The sequence below is a fragment of the Lonchura striata genome, chromosome 1A, assembly GCF_050655825.1.
Source record: "Lonchura striata isolate lonStrDom1 chromosome 1A, ASM5065582v1, whole genome shotgun sequence".
Taxonomy (NCBI): Eukaryota; Metazoa; Chordata; class Aves; order Passeriformes; family Estrildidae; genus Lonchura; species Lonchura striata.
The window spans coordinates 6,928,273-6,946,751 of NC_140741.1; the positions used below are offsets into that span (position 1 = coordinate 6,928,273).

General features: G+C 41.1%; 2 protein-coding genes across 6 annotated transcripts in view; one reads left to right on the plus strand and one right to left on the minus strand.

Moving 5' to 3' along the window:
* GYS2 (glycogen synthase 2) overlaps positions 1 to 5,110 on the plus strand; it is a 44,968-nt gene extending 39,858 nt beyond the window's left edge. For both annotated transcript variants that reach the window (XM_021539179.3, XM_021539178.3), the window contains exons 15-16: positions 981 to 1,061; positions 3,841 to 5,110. In XM_021539179.3, coding sequence (XP_021394854.1) covers positions 981 to 1,061; positions 3,841 to 4,062 — 303 coding nt within the window. In that variant the 3' untranslated portion in view covers positions 4,063 to 5,110. The remainder of the gene's footprint in view (positions 1 to 980; positions 1,062 to 3,840) is intronic.
* Positions 5,111 to 6,585: 1,475 nt separating this feature from the next.
* SPX (spexin hormone) lies at positions 6,586 to 16,275 on the minus strand. Of its 4 annotated transcripts, XR_014952179.1 has the most exons (6): positions 11,995 to 16,275; positions 11,813 to 11,870; positions 10,269 to 10,331; positions 9,555 to 9,638; positions 8,207 to 8,318; positions 6,586 to 7,752 (listed from the first exon to the last, which is right to left on the minus strand). XR_014952179.1 is itself a non-coding variant. In XM_085569652.1 (5 exons), exons 1-5 carry the CDS (start codon positions 12,964 to 12,966, stop codon positions 9,490 to 9,492), a joined length of 357 nt encoding a protein of 118 aa, XP_085425778.1. In that variant the 5' UTR covers positions 12,967 to 16,275; the 3' UTR covers positions 6,586 to 9,489. The 4 variants fall into 4 exon arrangements, 3 of the variants coding, with proteins under 3 accessions (XP_085425778.1, XP_085425777.1, XP_085425776.1); XM_085569652.1 differs by having other exon boundaries at positions 6,586 to 9,638; positions 11,995 to 12,075; positions 12,961 to 16,275; XM_085569651.1 differs by having other exon boundaries at positions 6,586 to 8,318.
* Between the last annotated feature and the right edge of the window lie 2,204 nt (positions 16,276 to 18,479).

An 18,479-nucleotide genomic window follows, 5' to 3' on the forward strand; every position in this document is an offset into this window, starting at 1 on the left:
GGCAAAGAGACCCTGAATAGGTTAGAGCAGAATCCAGTCACACCACCAAGCTCTTGCTGCTGCTGAACACAATGTAAAAATCTGGTGTTGTTGGCAACACCTTCGCTAAGGGGGATTTGTGTTCCAAAGTCATCTTTCAGAAATCCTTCCTGTCCTTCATGAAATGTTGCTGGGCCCTGTGGCTCCTCAACATTCCTTAACTACCTCTGCGCTTTAAATGGAAAGTAGTGTTTTTAATTTGACACAGAATGCACTACAGTACCACCTATTAAGAAGACAGTAACAAATTATTGTTCTCAATTCTGCAGGACTAAAGAAGTGGATGCACATATATGAGTTTTATAACTATTTTGGACTTCTTCCTGTGTGAGAACCTTTGATACCTGTGTGAGAACCTTAGTATTTATATGGTTCCCAACACTGCATAAGATATAACAAGCTATTTTTTAATGTGCATGTGCTGCAAACTCAGGAATACAGTGGATCTAAAAATATTTTTGTCAAATTCTTAAATACCAGGCATCAGTGAACTCATAAATGTTACTTCTCTGTCACTGTTACACATGCTTCAATGCAGTCCAAAGTAACTTTGAATGAGCCTAAAACTTACATGTAATTCATATGCACACTTAAAAATGTAAGTTTTCCTCATTAGAAAAAACTCTAATTCTTTCCTGAGAGATGAAGAATACCTGTCACTCAATAGGAACCACACTGACCAAGACAAGTCCTTAATACATCTTACAGACACCCTTTTCAGCTTCTGTTCCAGACTTCTTTGTTGTGCATCTGTCATGAATGGCTCATCACTTCACAGTACAAGCAGTGATATCAACTGGATTCTGTTTATCTGAAAACACGTTTAGCCTTTGTTCAGCACCCTTTTTTAGAAGATAACTCATTTTATGTTCCTTTTCCCCCCTTGCTTAAATCTACCCAAGATTTCTATGATTTTTAATGGCTTCTCTGTTCTGTTGCAGTATTACATGCATGCCAGACACTTGGCCCTCAGCAGAACATTCCCAGATAAATTTGAGATGGAACCAAGTGCTCCACCAAAGGTAAAATCTGCTTTTGGAGATGAGTTCATTTTACCTGCTTTACAAGGAGAAGAGAGGAAGACTGTGAGGGAGAAGAGAGTTAGCGTTTATGGGTTTAACTAACAGGAAGTAGGAACTCCTAATTAAAAGCTTAATAAGTTATAGACCCAGTCTCTAGTCAGGAGGATGCTGTTTTGGGCTAGGACAGAGTCAATTTTCCTCACAGTAGCTGGGCTATGTTTTGGATTTGTGCTGAAAGCAGTGCTGACAGCACAGGAATGGTTTCATTCTTGCTGCACAGGGCTCTCACAGAGTCAAAAACTTTTCTGTTCCTCACCCACCCTGCCAGCAAGGGGCTGGGGGTGCACTGGGAGTTGGGAGGGGACACAGAAGGACAGCTGACCCTACCTGGCCAAAGGGACACTCCAGACCTTATGGCCTCATGTTCAGTGTATAAAGCTCAGGGAGGATGTTCAGAGTGCTGCTGTTTGTCTTTTCAAGTCACTGCTACCTGTGATGGGGCCCTGGTCTCCTGGGGATGGCTGAACACCTCCTTGCCCATGGGAAGTGGGGAATGAATTCCTGGGTTTGCTTTGCTTGTGTGCACAGCTTTTGCTCTCCCTACCAAACTGTCTTAATCCAACCCATGAGATTTCCCACTCCCCCCTTTTGATTCTCTCCTGGACCCCTCCAGGAGGGAGCAAGCTGAGGCTGTGTGGGGCTGAGTTACTGACTGGGGTTAAACCACAACCTACTGGTATCAGATCCAAACACAGGGGTTACCTGGTGTGACACAGGAACAGGTCTTCAGATGACTTAGACTGAGCTGGATGGCACCATGACACTTTAGACCAGCTGAGGAACTGGCCCTTGAAATTCCTCTTGGAAGAGTGGCAGCTTCTAATTTTTGCTTCTGCTAAATGCCATGGAGATGTTCTGCACCAACCACATAGAGGGGAGTTGGGAAAGGATGTTCTAGGGAAAGCAAGGCAAGGTATTGCCTTCATCTGAATATGGTATGTTGGCTGGAGCTGTGAGGGGTCTCTTTAAAGGCTCACACTTCATACAGTTCTTGCCAAGTCCAGATTAGCACCAATTTGAGAAGAGAGGCTCCTCAGAACTGTGTTACTTGAAACCAAACCTCAAAGAGCAACTCTTTTTATTTATTTTAGTAACAAGAGAGGAGGTTCAGACCAAAACCCATTTCTGGGTTCTGGTTTTGCAGATGCTGACATTATAAATAGAAAACTGTTTTGAATGTTCAGATTGAACCCTAAATTTCAGTAAGCATATTCTGACTACAGAGTACAGAAGGAGTTTGTCTTCTGCTGATTGTTTTAAGCCTCATTAAAGAGGGCCATGTTTTGCAAAAGCAATTCTGGAAGGGCAGGATGTTGTTTATGGCACAGGGTAAGCATCTCTGGCATACAAGTGTGTACACATGCTTCAGTGCAGTCCAAACTTTGAATGAGCCTAAAACTTACATGTAAAGACAGAGTGTGCATAAGTGTGTATGACAGAGGAGGAATGAGGGGATCTGAGTTGAGGGAAGCTTAATTTTAGATTTAGGTCTAGCTTACATCTGACCACCAGCTTCCTCTGAAGTGGCGATAGCCTTAAATTGCTGTAAAAAAGCAGTGGAGGAGCTCAGCTGACACATTCCCAAAAGCCAGGGAATCTCAGGAAAACAGGAAACTGGACAGGACAAACGCAGATCTGAACCAATGTGGTTAATTGTGGGAACTCAAAATGCCTCTCAGACATTTTTAGAGGTTCCAGGCCGTGGTCAGACGCAGTCTGGACCCCAGCAGGCAGCTGGATTTAGCTGTGATTTCGAGTTTGAACCATGGAATGAATTACCAACTTTGAAGGTAAAACAAGCAGTCACAAAGTGCTAGATAGTATAGTAAATGTAGTCACAAAGTAGAGGGAAATATTTTTTGGTAGTGTACAGGGGGGTTTTAGTACATGTACAGGGGGGTTTTTACTTTGTACATGGGGGTCAGAAGTTCTAAGATGGAGGAAAGTGGGCTGAACCCATCCTTCTTCTTTCTTCTTCCTTACCTCCATGTTCTTGGTGATGTTGGCACTCACAAATTAGTTTAGAATAGAAAAACACTTGGTAACGTAGGTAATAGGTATTGGGGAATAATTGTAAACATGTTACACGTAATATATCTTATAAAAGATAGCAGCAGCCCTAGGCGGGGAGAGAAGAGAAGAAGACACCAGACAGTCAGGGTGTCAGGAGTGTGTGCTTCTCTGCCTGGGCCGCTGACCAAAGGGCCGCAGCCCGAGAACTTAATCTGTTAGATAACTAGCAATAAAACATCTTGAGACCAAACAAGAAGAGACTGCGGAGTTTTCCTTTAGAAACACGAGTTAGAAGAGAAGCTCTACCACCACACGAGAACCCCAGCCAAACCCGGGGTTCCCACAGTTAATCAAACGTTCTCCCCTTTATTAGTGAGAAGATGGCAGTTTATATACACTTCCATATAGTTTACAGCTTACAAAGGCACTCTGACTGGCAAGCTAACATTGTTTACCTTTGCCTTGAGGTGGTCAGGCTTTTCACACTGCAGCTCTACCCTAATTCATGCTTGGATAGCTGATTGCTTTGTAGTTACCTTAACATAATTTCTGACTGTGCCACTACTGAATTCTCACTGCATCAAAGGCTCAAGGCTGCTTACCAGGCCTAGTCTGGCTGTGTAGCTCAAACCTCATTCCAAACATAAATCGTGGCCTCTGTCTCTCAGAAATCCTGTAACAGTTCCCCTCGCTGCTCTCTCTGCAGACAGAAGGTTTCAGGTTCCCCAGACCCTCATCGGTGCCACCATCGCCCTCGGCCTCCCAGCATTCCAGCCCGCACCACAGCGAAGCCGAGGACGACGATGAGGATGAGAGATACGACGAGGACGAAGAGGCTGAAAGGGATAGGCAGAACATCAAGTCCCCCTTTTCCCTTGGAGCCTTGCCTCAAGGAAAAAAGAAGCAGCACGGAGAATACAGGAACTGAACTCGTTGCTCTCACCCTGGCGTCGCTCCCCATCTGCTCAACAGTTTCTCCTGTAGGCTTGGCAAGCTTTGTGTTAAGGACAGTGTGATGTAATTAGGGGAACCTTAAAGTTACTTGAGCTACACCTTTGGAAAGCCTAATGTTATTTCACCTTGAAAATAGTTTAAATGACAATTTTTCCGTGTCCCTTTGAGGTAGAAGAAATTTTTCAGGCTTAATAAAACTAGAGAATGAGACAATCCCCTCAGGCGCTTATAAAAACTGCAGATCATACCTTTGTCTGTGGAGTCATCTGTATTAATCATAGTCTAGACAAATAGCTACATTTTGGGTGTCTGTCACTATTGGACACAAAATGAGTACACAGAAACTTGGTAAGTTCAAAAGAGTAAAAGAGCCAATTTTATTTCTGACCTCGCAATATTAAGAATTCCAAAAGTGACAGTGGATTGGAGGATGAAATTGCCACCTCTCCAACCACACTGGTCAAACCAACAGTCCATCAATTCTCTCCTCCCACAAAGAAGAATGCAAAACAATCATTATTTACATGAACAGTGCATGAAAACTCCAGCAGAAGTATGTAAACATTATCAGAAGGCTAAAGAGGTTTTATGAGAACTTTAAAACTCTCAAAAGAACTATAAAAGAAAACTTAACACTTTTAGAAATCAGGGCAACAGGTATCCCAAAGGAATTTATGCTTAATTTGTTTCCCCTTTTCCCCTCCTAAACTAACATGAACTTTAAACCAGAGCTCAAAAAATTAGAGAAAAAAGTGTCACACTGGAGAAATATTGGAAGAGTTAAAAAGATACACTGAAAAGAAAATGGTCTTTCTTTTTCCTGATGCTGTTTATTGTAAGCTTACATAATTTAAAAGACTTTTTTACAGCACACAGAAGTGTCTTGATCCGGTGGTAAAACATGCTTCCTGTGGGACAATATAAGGTCTTATGCAGTGGGCATTTGAATTTTAGAGACAAATGAAGTCATCTTTCTGAGGTCATTTAGACCCACAATAAACAGCAGACCGTTTATTTTCTGATTCCTCTAGTATGTCTCTCTTATTTTCATCTTGTTGTAGATTGTAAGTTTGTTAACAAACTGGTTTGGGAGGAAATTAATGTAACTTGGCTAAAGGGAATGACAAAAGTCCTTGAGTAGCAGCTTCCCCTGCAGACAAGAAGCCACAGACCAAAGTGACAGCATTCAAGGATCAGTAATTTCCATTAGTCCATGCTCTGTTTCACTTCTTCTAGAAGAGACCTAATCCCAACAAATAATCCTAAAAATCTTTCAGATACTATTTTGAAAAGCACTTGAGACTTCAAAGCTCTTGGGAAATAACTGATCCTCACAAGAACTAAACATTTCATTTGCCTTACAGAAAACTTTTAGAAGTATTGCAACTGCTAGAGATGCAGAGTGCCCGAATAGGCTCTTCAGAAGCACATTTTATCATTAAGAGATTAGAGATCAATCTCTTGTTTTTTCAAGTTTGTGCATCAAAAATTTCTCATGCTGCTCAAGAAAAGACCCGTTCAGAACCTTGTTAAGCCAGTCCTTTAGCAGGTAGGACAATGTAAGCTCTGGAGGTATTTACCTTTCCTCTCAACCCTAGGGAGAGCCTAGATGTCAAGTTTTGGTTAGGCTCCTACCTTTCAAACACTTAAGCAGTGCTTGATGACATGGTTCTGACTATAGGCCACTTAGAATAAAAGTGATAATGTGCCTATTTGTATTTTTGGCCACCTAAAATCAGTTTAAAACCTGGATTTCCATTCTTGAGCTGATTCGGATACTTGAAAGAATATTCTCAGAAGTCCAGTTTTTATGGTAAAAACTTATTTGTAATTAAAAGGAGTCACTATTTCTTTAGCTATTTAAAAGGTAATTAAACACTGGGTAATTTCTCATATAAAAGTGGTGAAAGCAAAGATACTGCAAATCTTTTCCTTCACACAGTTTACTACATGGAGAAAACTGCATTTTGTGTTTCTTCCACAAATTGCTCCTAATCAGAGTTCCCTTACAGAGTCAAAAGATGTAATGGCTGAGAGTCCAAGAGAAAGAACATATCAAGGGCATACTGATTGCAAGTTGATGTTTTCATAAATAAATGGAGAGATCTGTATTTGTTGCTTGTATTTCACAGCTCTGCTGTAGAGCAGGAAGGCTGTGTGTGTGTTTCAGCACACTCACGTGCTTTGAGCACCCTCCTGGTGTTAGAAAGTGCTCAGCTTTCGAGATGGGACTGGTCTGAATTCTCAGATTCAGGTGCTGCAGTGGCCAAAGTGAACTTTGCCAATGCCTTGGGCTCATGTTAGTTCTGCCTTGATTCCAGGATTAACCATTAATAACAAGGCAATTTATCTACAGCAAAACACTTCTGTATGTTGAATTTAGAGTATCAGGGGAACAGCTTCTCATTCAGCCACAGCAGCAGATTGCCTAAATTAAATGGCACGCATTCCCAACAGTTACTGACACCTGACAAACTTGGTAGCTGCTATCTGTTCCATAAGGTGTTGTCTTCCAGATGGAAATCACTGAGGTTTCACAAACACCTCACCAGCAAGGCAGAAGGTTTATTCTGTTTCATGATATTTGTGGATAATTGTTTAAGCTTGAGACCTTAAATCAGGAACACACACAACAATCAGTCAGCTGGGAATAGGGTGGGTACCATTTCTGTATCACTGGGATAGGCAGAGGCATAAGAATTTCAAGGCACTGATAAAACAAAGGATGTATAACCCCTCTCCTTTTCACTTCGCTAGTGGAAGGTGTCCCAGCTCACATCAGGGCATTTAGAACTGGTTGATCTTTTAGGTCCCTTCCTAACTAGGCCATTCTAGTATTGTGTTCTTTGATTCCATGCTACTTTTTGTCTGAGCACTGACTGATGATCTTGTAAAACATGCTGGAAAATCACTCAGATGTGCCTGAGATATTCCAAATATGTTTGAAACAAAGGGCAGCTAAATTAATGAAAGGATTCAGGTGGATACCACTGATCTTGAGGTGAAGTTCATCATGAATGTTCTGTCATACAACAAACGCTGCCATTGGAAGATATATTAGTGCTTAAAAATGAACAAAACAGGACACTTTGATTTCACCAGTTCCTCCATGAAGTGATACAGATTATAAACAACTACTGAAAGTGCCTCCATGAAACAAATTAATTCCCCTGTTCCTTCAGCTGTGTTTCTTTGTGTTGAGGTAAAGCAACTTCATAGTCAGTGTGAGTTAGAATTAATCACAGTATTATGAGAAAGAAAGGGGAATTTAACATTAAAAGATAAAGAACATGACTAGAAGGTTAAAAAAATAAAACAGTTGCTTGGACACAGAAATCATGTGGCTATTTTTTAATTACATCAGAGCTACAGAGGACTTTCCAGTAAGACCACAGAACTACATAAATAATACATCCTTATCAGCACAGAATGATAATTAACAGATTTATGCATCATTCCAGTTCTGCAACTCAGAAAGAAAGAACAAAAAAGTACAATCACAATGCAGTTGTTAATGGTTGTTAATGAGGTCCTGATAATGCAAGGCCTGTCCCCAAACTGTCTTTATGTGCTGGGACTTGCTCAGTAGGATTATTCAGAGTATTTCTGCAGGAGTGGACTGGGTCAAAAAGTGCTGCTGCCTATTCTCTGTGCTGACTGATACCTGCCAAAAAAAAAAAAAAAAAATTAAAAAAATCACCAGTTTTGCAGTCACAGATAGCTGGAATGTGTTTATATCTCACTGAATTTATGGACCATCAGCAGCCTACAGGGCCACCAGTGACGTGGTAATGGAATATATCTTTATCAGAGTTCAAAAAGCTTCACTATTCAGCTGAGTGGAAGGTAGTAAAGGATTTCCCAATGACAATTGAAAATCTTTTTGATTAAGTTGACCAAAAAGACAGTTTTAATTATCTTTTCAGGTGAGATGGTGCCATGTATTTTAAATTTCAAATGGGACACAAAAAATGCTCTGAAGAAAGCAGGAACTTTACAGATGTTTTTTTTTAATCTGAACTAGTACCTTTTAATCCCTTTGCATTCAAAATTTTGCACTGTGAAAACACCTCACCCTTTGGGAACTTCAGTGTGAATGGATGAAACACTTTACTTACATAAGAGATGCTTTCAGGTTCAAAGCTGTACAAATGTTAGAGACATTTAAAATAATTTCACCAATTTAATAGACTGTCAAGTAGCCAGGGTATTCACTGTTTTCCTCTTCCACTGTAAGACAAGACACAATGGGGAAAAGTGAGTTGTAGATAAAGAAAAGTTCAGCCAGCCAAAGTTTTCAGCTTTCAGATATGCCTGAGGTACAGATTCAGTGCAGTGTGTCTGCTCAGCTAAGAGACAGCATTTCTAGAAACAATCATGTTTTCTCTCATTTTTAAATGTAGTAATTTTTCTGTTTGCTGAGGAACAAAAATACAAACCATGTCCAGAGGGGTAAGTTATTAGCACATGACAAAAAAAAATTCATGCTGAAGAAAATAATGAATTTGTTCTTCATTTGTGCATTACCATCAGTCAAGTCTAAAATCAGCTGATCTGAAAGTGCATGGCTTACCCAGGTTTGACTGGTTATTTCCTAACACAGTGATGGAAATGTTATTCCACCTAGATTTTTTCAAACAAGCTGCCAGTTCTCAGATATTACACTTTTTTTTCCTCTGTTGTTGTCCATCTCCCCTGCTACAGCAATAGCAGGCAGGAAAATACCACTAAAATTCAGGAAAATCCACCTTCAGAGGATTTTGTGGGCATGCAAATGAGACTTTCACTGATTTAACTTTAGAAGTGCTCATATATTTTGTCCAAAGCACTATGCTCATTTTTAATTCTGCCTTTCTCCAAAATGCCACTGTGTTGTTTTTTTTTTTTTTTTAATCCAAAGTTCTGCCACAGCAGGGAAGAGAGGGCTGAGCACAGAGCCCTAGCTCAATTAAAAAAAAAAAAAAAAAAGAAAAGAAAAAAAAAAGAAAAAAAAAAGTCTGTGGTAGCTGAAGAGGTGAGAGATTTAAGGACAGAGGGCATGGAGAGCAAAGATTTAGAGTCTCAGCCTGGTGATGTGAAGCCAACAGCTCCTCTCCTTATGGATTCTTTTAAACCTTTGAAACAAATCCAGTGGAGGAATAAAATTTTCACAAGTAAACAATATTCTATAGAAAAAGTTACCCCAGGAAATATTTGGGTTGGAAAATTCAATTTTAAAATAGCCATTCCCTTGAATCCAACCCAGTAAAACATCTGAAGAGAAAATTAAAAGCAGAATATACAAATATTTACCTGCTGTCATTATGTGGCTCATGTTGTAATCTGTCTAAATGTACACTCCAATACAGGGCTCTCTGTTAAACAATATCTCAGTTCAAAACAGACCTTCTAGATTAATTTGCTAGAAAATGAAATACTGAAAAACCGCTTTTAAAAAAGGCAGAGTAAGACAAAACGTGCATTCACCTTCTTGTGCTTTCTGTAAAGAAGTAAGGAACAGTGCAGCAGCTTCAGAAAGGGATAAAGGATTTGTGCTATGGCTGCGTGTTTCTAGAATGAAAAAATCAAAGATGCATGGTTAGTTAGTGCCCTATAGCATTTTTTTTACTTTGTTCTTTGCTTTTTTATTATTTCTAGAACTAGAGACTCAAAGACAAGAAAATATTGTCTCCTTCACTCTATAACATTGTCTGCTCAAAACCAGCCTGATAATCAACATGAGAGATTAGCACTCTTTTTAAAAGGGAGGTTATTACCAAGTCCCTCAGAAGGGAAAAAGAACATTTTCCTTCTTTGTAAGTTCCTAACTTTTTTACAACATTCTGTTCCCTCTAGAAACATTGCCTGGTGTGGATTGATGACGTCTCCTTGTGTTATTTGTTGCTTCAGCACAATTAATAGCTTGATCTGATTTTGTTTGTTTTTTTTTTCCAGTGCAAAAAGAAAGTCAAAAGCACTGATGAAAATCCCACTTAGCAGCCAGGTCAGTCTGAAAATTATGTAAATGAAATCACATAGGTGCACTAGAGAGGAAAGTCAGTCTTTGTCATGTGCTGGTTGGAATGAAGGGACTGAAAAAAGGGGGTTTCGTTGTTTCCTTGGCTGTGATTCCAGGAAAACAAATCCCTGCCCTTTTCCAGGGATTTTCCCCATAACCTGGGAAGGAGGATGGTGACTCACCCAGCTGCACTCTGTCATAAATGTCCTTCCTCTGGCTCTCATCTGCGATGAAGCGACGGCCCTCTACAAAAGCAGGTGGACAAGGGTGAAAAGAATCCCCAAACTTGTTGTAATTCCTACTTCAAAATCCCTAAAGGACTCTGTTAAACTTTGTATATGGTCAAGAGCCTTCAATCTCTTTGCTGAACTATAAAATATTGCCTTTTAAATTGTATTCTTATTTAAAAAGAAAAAAAAAATCCCAAATCCCAAACTAACAAAATAAAATAAAATCACATTGCTTCCTATGCATCAGTAAGAATGATAAAAGGCTCACTAGGGAAGTAACACAATGCATTATTCATTTGGAAGAATTAAAAAAAAATAACAAAGATATCAAAATCTTCACTTTAATGACTAGGAATAACTGTATTAATGTCACTAGAACTTTCAGTTATATTTACAGTTGTTTGGAGCTTATATTTATTTATATTGTCTCCCTTTTGCATTTCTTTCAGGATTATGACCTTCTTTTTTTTTCCCCTCATTTACAGGGAGTTTTTTTCTTTCTCTCTTAGTACCTGCACTCCCTGATATCTTTTAATTTTAAATCAACAATTCAGAATAAAATTTTTCATTATTAATATTTATGTTAAATTTGATGATTTGGATTGAAGGACAAAATCTCTAACTACAGAATAAGAGAATATTCCTGAGTGGCAAGGACCCACAAAGACCTTGAGTCTAACTGTGAAGGGACTGGCCTGTACAGGGACCAAAGGTGTGACCATGACATAATTAGCACCATGCAATTAGCACATTCTCCCTACAAGCCTCAAAACTTCTACCCCCACAGCATCCTCAGGACTCCTGCTTGCGTGGAACCAAGGAATAATCCAGAGGTGGAGAAAATTGTGGGAATCCAGGGCTTCCCTCTGGCTGCCCTGGCAGGTCTGGGACCCTGGCAGGGGTCAGGAACCCCCTGGACAGAGCCCCCAGAGACACTGTCTGTGATCTCTGTCCATAGAAAACAGTTTTCAATCTTACAGGATTAATTACCAGCTCTGAGGGTTTGATATGAGTAATAATTAAGTGTGGCACGGGTGCAAAAGTAAAATTTTAGGATTCTAGATTAGGGGTTCAAAGGGGACAAGATGGAGGAAATTGGGTGTGCCTTGTCCTTTTTCTCCTTCTTCATGCCCTCCATGTTTCACTGTGGTGTTGGCATTTTTCTGTTGGTTCACACTGGGGACACACTGTCCAACGTAGGTGACAGATATTGGCACGTTATTGTAAATCCAGCCCAGGGAGTTTCTGGTATTTAATGTTTGTAACATCCCACTGAGGGCAGAGCCCCACATGCTGCCTTGCAGGACAGAGCTGGGCAGGGCAGCAGAACATGTTAGAGCTAAACAGAATAAACAACCTGGAAACCAGCACAGACAAATTATGGATTCTGCTTTGGCAGCGGGGCTGACAGAGACCTTTTACAATCTCAGAATCATCAATACCACAGATTGCGACAGAAAATTTTCTTCTTGAAATGGAAAGAGCCTGGGACTTACGTGCACCCTTCAGATAGAGCATGGCCTGAGGAGTCCAGTTTCTCCTTTGGAAATGAGCCTTTATGCCAAAAAAAAAAAAAAAAAAAAAAAAAAAGAGGGAAAAGAGACACGTCAACATTCCAGGCCATCGCTAATTACTGCAAATACTTTATGGCACCAAGCTCTGAGCTTCATGAGCTCACCTGAGGGGCACTCCAGGAGAAGGCAATGAAGGACGCTGCCAGGAACAGGGCCAGGGCAGATGCTGGGAGTTTATGCAGCCCCTGTGCACAACAGAGAACCACAAGTTGCAGGAAAAGTCTTCCACATCTGCACATCCTCCCCACTTCCCATCGAAATGTGAGGGTGTCTCAACTCCTGCCTCATCCCCGCCTTGCTGCCAAACCTCCTCTTGCTCAGTGGATGTTTCACGCTGATCTGATCAGAGGATTAATATTAAATTGAACTTTATTCTTTTTACTCAAATCCATTCCGTCCTGGTGAGAGCTGCCATCAAGGCGAGCATCTTTTGTGGTCCTATTTACAAAGGACACCAGATCCTCCAGAAATGAGAATAATGTACAAACTAATGGGTAAAGATGGTATAAAAGCTACCTTGATTTTACCAAACCGTAGACAACAAGCAAATGTAGGTGGCTTGTCATTCCAAATAAACAAAGAGACAAAATCTCTACTTCCTCAGCTTAAAAAAAAAGGAAAAAATATTTTTAATTTAGCATCCTATCAATATCAACCATGATTAAAACAAATTACAAGTTTTTTTTTGGTTCTTGGAGCGAGTTCACTCATACAGCACATGCAAATGGAAACACTGAGCATGAATCCTCTGTGCACAAGTTGCACCTCTGCTCGTTCACACATGTTGTTATTCCTGTATTGGTAACAGTGATGGGCACCAGAGAATCTACCTGGATGTTTCACAGTGGTTCATTTCATCCTGGGTTTAGGAGGTTGTGCTATTGGTGTACTTTTAATGCAGTTGTTTGAAATACATATAATATATCTATGTGTGTGTTTCTTTCAGGCTATTTTTAAGGAAAATTTCTTAAGCCCCCCTGCAGCTCCTAAATATTGCAATCACATGAAAAAAAAAAAAAGTATTAATTGCAAACTAAATGTTTGCTACAGTCCAAAGAATTCTCACTTACCTTCATACTTATCTCGGTGACAAACCTTCACTCTTCTTTGCTTGGGATGATGTGTCACAAGCTCTCCTTCCTACATGGCCGGGGTCCCTTTTTAAATCTTTGGAGTGGAGGTGCCCTCCCCTTCCGTGACGGGGCAGAGGAGTCTGAAGGGATCTCCTGTCAGCCTTGTAGATGGAGAAGCAGAAGGTCTGATGACTCCTGAGGGAAACCTACAGCCTTGCAGGAAGTCCTGATTGAAATGATTGAAAGATGGATGCACTTGGAGATGCACCCCATTAAACAGGTGAACACCTCCTGAATACATCAGCATCAGCCCTGTGTGTTTGCTGGATGATCAATAATCACAGCCAGAGTGGGCATGAATATGGATAGTGAGAGTTTACCCAGGATAATCTACAATATATCAGATTAGCATCCCTTGTGGGAGCTGGAAAAGATGGTAAATTGCTCAGCAGCATCAAGACAAAAGTGATTTACCCAGTGTTACTAGCTTGAGGTTATTCATTGCATGCATGAAGAGGATGGAGTCTGTGGTTTGAGTCTCTAATCATTGTTTGCATCTAGTTTTTTTACACACAAGTAAAAGTACAAAGCTCAACAAGAGCAACAACAAAAAAGACCAAAAATACCCAATAAATCCTGACTTCCTAATAGTCAGAAACACTCTTCTGTCTCATGGATTGGCTGGAGTAAAATGGGCTTGAATAGGTCAAACAGTGGAGCAGTGAACAGAAAAAAAAGCAAAAAATCAGGGATTAGGGAGGTCATTTCCAAGAGCTACTTCTGGGTGATTGCTGGGCTCATTGCAGTCATGGAGAGTTGGTTTGGTCTTCAGGCAAAGAGTTAATCACACTTGATGCCTACCCTTGCTTGCTTTGTAGCCAGGGTTTTCATCTCTCCTCCTGTACCTTTTCCTTGGTAAACTCCATGGAAGCAGAAGGAGAAGCAAGGCAAAGAGGGAGGTAGAAACTTGCTGCCTGGGAGATTGGCCAGGAGGCAGGAAACCAGAGGGAACTTCAGGTTTTGGTCTCAAGCAGCTCCTGTGGAGGCTGGGAGCTGCTGTTAGAGCTCTACTCCTTTTAAAAGGCCATGCCCTGATGCATCCTAGCCAGCAGAAGGGATTCTACTTGCATCTACTTCGCTGTGAAGTTTATTCTCCCTGCTCTTTTCCCTGTGCTCTGACAGATCAGAGGCATTTCTTGATGTTGCTTAACCCTCAGCCTTAGAAGGGTGCTGTGCATTCCATCCAGGAGATATTTAACATGCAGAGGCTTGGAAAAGGTAAAGCTACTCCCTATTGCCTTGTGGAGTGACTTCAGAAATTCCTGTTATGCACAGACCACAGGGCTGGAATCAAAACATTCAGCTGAGCCTGTGAAAATTAGTCCCCTGCCTTTGGGACTGGCAGTGTGAAGTATGATCTCTTCAGGATGGTTCTCCTCGTGGCAGGAAAACTAGAATTTGTCTGGCACTGAAAAGAAACCCTGCTTTCCCTGCCACTGGAATGAGGCAAGATAAGACAAAGAAATAAGGGAGGAAACCAGCTCAGCCCATCCCATTGCAGCTGGGGAGAAGAGGAGGAGAATGGGAGGCAAGGAGAAAGATGTCACCACACTGTAGGAAAACAGCTTCAGTTTTTCTTGTCTTTTGACCATTTGGCAAAATCTGAGTGACTCTCATTTGGTGTTGCTGGAGTCTCTCTTCCAAACCTGGCTGTATTCTGAGTCCCACAGGAATCCTGGTAGATCCTTGGGGCTTGTTTTAAGCTGCCTGGAGGGAGGTTAAGCTGCCAGCAGGGAGCTGAACTGAGCAGAGCAAAATCTGAACTGCCTTGTTAGGGGGACAGGTGACCACTTGTTCAAGAACAAAAGCAGGCTCTTGACAGCATTATCTTAAATTAAATGGTTTTACTGCTGTGTCATCAGATGCCTCAGTGCCACCAGTGTGTCTAAAATTCAGGAGTTAGTTGCAACCTTTAGCAAGAAACAGTTGACCTGGCCTGACCTTTCACAACAGATTAAATAAATCCAGTCTCAAATTGAATTTCCATAATGGTTTGGGGATTTGTTGTTTTTTTTTTTTTTTTTTTTTTTTTTTAATTTTCAAACTGTTTTTATTTTTCCCTTAAATTATAACTCATAGTTCTAAATACATTTATTTTTACTAGGACCAGTGACTCCAAGTTGCTTCAATTTTCAAATAAAAGTGTATTTCACAACCTTCTCCTTGGAGATCTGTAGGGAGTCTGCCTGCAGAACAAATAACTCCAGGTTTGTAAATTCTACTTCAAGGATCAAAATTTTAAAAAAATCAGCTCCTCCCTTTATCTTACCATGATTCTGTGAAAATGTGGCCATCTCACCCTTCCCAGAACTCCAGCCACTTCTAGAATGATGCATTCTCAAAAGAACTGTGGCTGTGTGTGGGCACACGTGAGCTCGTCGTCTTGAAAAACGAAGCAGCCCATAACTGGGTTATGGATCATAACACACAAAAAAACTGTGGCACTTTGGGATGATGAGCTGTGCACCCAACACTCACTGTCAGCGCTGCCATTTCTCAGCTGATTCACCTGGAGGAGGAAGTAGCTCTGGCATGTAATCAATACCCTGAGAGAGAAAAGTAGAGGGAAGCTTGCTATAGCAGCAGGACCCCTTATTAGAAAGAACATAACCTATTCTTCTTTTTCGAGATGATCTAAAGGGCACAGCCTGCATATCCTGATGCTGTGAGTGATAAAAAGCTGATTTCTGGCGTTGAAGTTCAGCACTGAGGTGAGGGGAAAATGTTCTCCTGTTTGAACCAATGGGGTCAAACTTACCTCACTGACTTGCATCACAATTGTGCACTTTCCCAAATATTTCCCTGGAAATACAGGATACAGTCATCGTATCCTGGTAAGGGCAGCAGTGATCCATGGCTTGCTCCTGAGGGAAAGGTGCAGCTGGGGTGTGTGTAGGTGGTCAGTGGGTACATCAGCAAACACTGCTGCTGTCAAGGCATAAATCTCCCAGAATTTATGACCTTTGCTTTGTGCTTTTTCTTATTTCTTTTGGGTTTCTTTTTCCTCTTAGTTTGGTAACACTCTGGCAAATCAATCCCACTTCTGTCTGGCAGCACCTAGCACAGTGTCCCTCTGCCTCCTACATGCTACTACAGCATCATAAAAGGCTGTGGAATGTCCTGGCAGAGCCTGCAAGGTAGGAAATTACAAAGCATTTTGCATTTCATTTGCAGCAAACTGCATAAAAAGGCAAGCTTTCTACCAGTAGCTGTGGGAATCCAGGGCTTCCCTCTGGCTGCCCTGGCTGCCCTGGGACCCTGGCAGGGGTCAGGAACCCCCCTGGACAGAGCCCCCAGAGACACTGTCTGTGATCTCTGTCCATGGAAAAGAGTTTTAAATCTTACAGGATTAATTACCAGCTCTGAGTGTTTGATATAAGTAACAATTAAGTGTGACATGGGTGCAAAAGTAAAATTTTAGGATTCTAGATTAGGGGTCCAAAGGGGACAAGATGGAGGAAATTGGGTGTGTCTTGTCCTTTTTCTCCTTCTTCATGCCCTCCATGTTTCACTGTGGTGTTAGCATTTTTCTGTTGGTTCAGGCTGGGGACACACTGTTCAACGTAGGTGACAGATATTGGCACGTTATTGTAAATGCAGCCCAGGGAGTTTCTGGTATTTAATGTTTGTAACATCCCACTGAGGGCAGAGCCCCACACGCTGCCCTGCAGGACAGAGCTGTGGCAGGGCAGCAGAACATGTTAGAGCTAAACAGAATAAACAACCTTGAAACCAGCACAGACCAATTATGGCTTCTGCTTTGGCAGCAGGGCTGACGGACAGAGACTTTCTACAAACTTGGAATCATCAATACCACAGATTCTGACAAGTAGCAAAGTCAAATATAGATTACCCTGGAAGGTTGTTGATTTGTTATCACTAGAGAAAAGATTAGACAATCCTTTTTTGGGACTCATTGCCCAACTGATTCTGCCCAGACACATGGTTATGAACCGTATGACCTCTTCTTTTTGGGCTGGTTTTTTGTGTTTCTGTACTTTTTCAAAGCTGATTCTGGACTTGACCCCATATATCCCACTCAGACTAAGGGGAAATCTGTGTACAAGCTCCATATTTGCCCTGTAAATCCTGTTAACCAAAACAACTCAATCTGCAATCCATGAATACATTTTATGCCGTGCAAACATGTTTTTCAGTGTTATTTATTTTCATAATATACCTTAATTTACAGAACCATGGAATAGTTTGGGTTGGAAGACACCTTTAAATGCCATCTAGTCCACACCCTTACAATAAGTAGGGATGCCTTCAGCTTCTCTGGCAAGGTGAATTTTCATGGTACAGCTCTGAAGAGATGCTCTCTGGTGTGTGATTAGAGAGGCCATCAGTGTCTGGCTCAAATTTATTTAACTATTCTGTTGCACATTCAGCATCACAAATGTATTTCAGGCGTTGAAGATTTGCTGGAGAAGCTTTTTGATTTTTCTCTAGACTGTATGAGAAGAATTGTGCTAAAAACTGCTTGAGGTAGAGAACAGGGTGTGGAAAATCCATTCTGTCAGAGAAAATGTAAATTCCTCACTCAAGAGAGGTAACAGGGACTTGGCTGAGGATTAATGTGTGAGCAATGCCCAGGTTCTACTGCTCTCACAAGTGTGTTTATGAAAGAGACTCAGCACCAAGGGACAATTCTAAGTAGAATTTAACTATATTATGTGGGGTGAGGGGTGTTTGGAAGCATCAGGAAAGAACAGAAATCCACACATTTTTGAAAGGTGCAAGCACCTCAGAAAGAGGTGTTACTTCTGAAGTTCAGTGAAGCACAGGTTGGTACAATAATTTTTTTTTTTTCCAAGCAATGGACAAGTCTGAAGCAAACACCAGGTGAAAAGATCAGCTGAAAAAAACAGTTTTCTCCAGTCTGCAGGCTGAAAAGGAGACATGGCCATGTAAGAATGGGCATTTACAGGGTAATTTAGCAGGAGCCATACAGCTCTTGAGACAGGCAGGCTCTACTGCACACCTTGATAATTTAATACAAAAAAAGAGGAATTAGTTAAGGATCCTAATGACAATTTTTTTTTTTTCACAGAACCAAGGGCAGAGATGACAGCTAAAACAGAGAGACTATTTAATACACTATCAGCTCAAGAGACTTCAACACTTTCTTCCTTTCAAAAGTGGTGAGAGTGATGAAATTTATACAGCTCCCAAATTCCCTGTTCTAACTCTCAGAAATTAGGAGAGATCTGCTCCTGTTTGAAATTTTGCTGTAGGTGGAAAAAGCAGGTAAGAACTGCTAGTAGAAGTGAGAAACACCCCAGGAACCAGAATTTTGACACAGCAATAACCTGTATCACAATGTTCCTTGCTGTTTTAAACAATAATTAGAAGAGCAGGGAGACTTCAAGTTGCACTGAAATTACAATTAATTTAACAGCTGCAGGAGAGATGTGATGGGGGGAAAAAAGGAAAAAGGCCAGGCAGCAGGAGCC

Excerpts from the sequence above, each read along its gene's own strand:
- SPX (XM_085569650.1), bottom strand. The coding sequence starts at position 12,129 with ATGTGCAGATGTGGAAGACTTTTCCTGCAACTTGTGGTTCTCTGTTGT. Across the intron at positions 10,332-11,812 it reads GCTCTATCTGAAGGGTGCAC|AGGGCCGTCGCTTCATCGCA; the intron begins GTAAGTCCCAGG and ends CTGCTTTTGTAG. Across the intron at positions 9,639-10,268 it reads TTATGACAGAGTGCAGCTGG|AAACACGCAGCCATAGCACA; the intron begins GTGAGTCACCAT and ends TTTTCATTCTAG.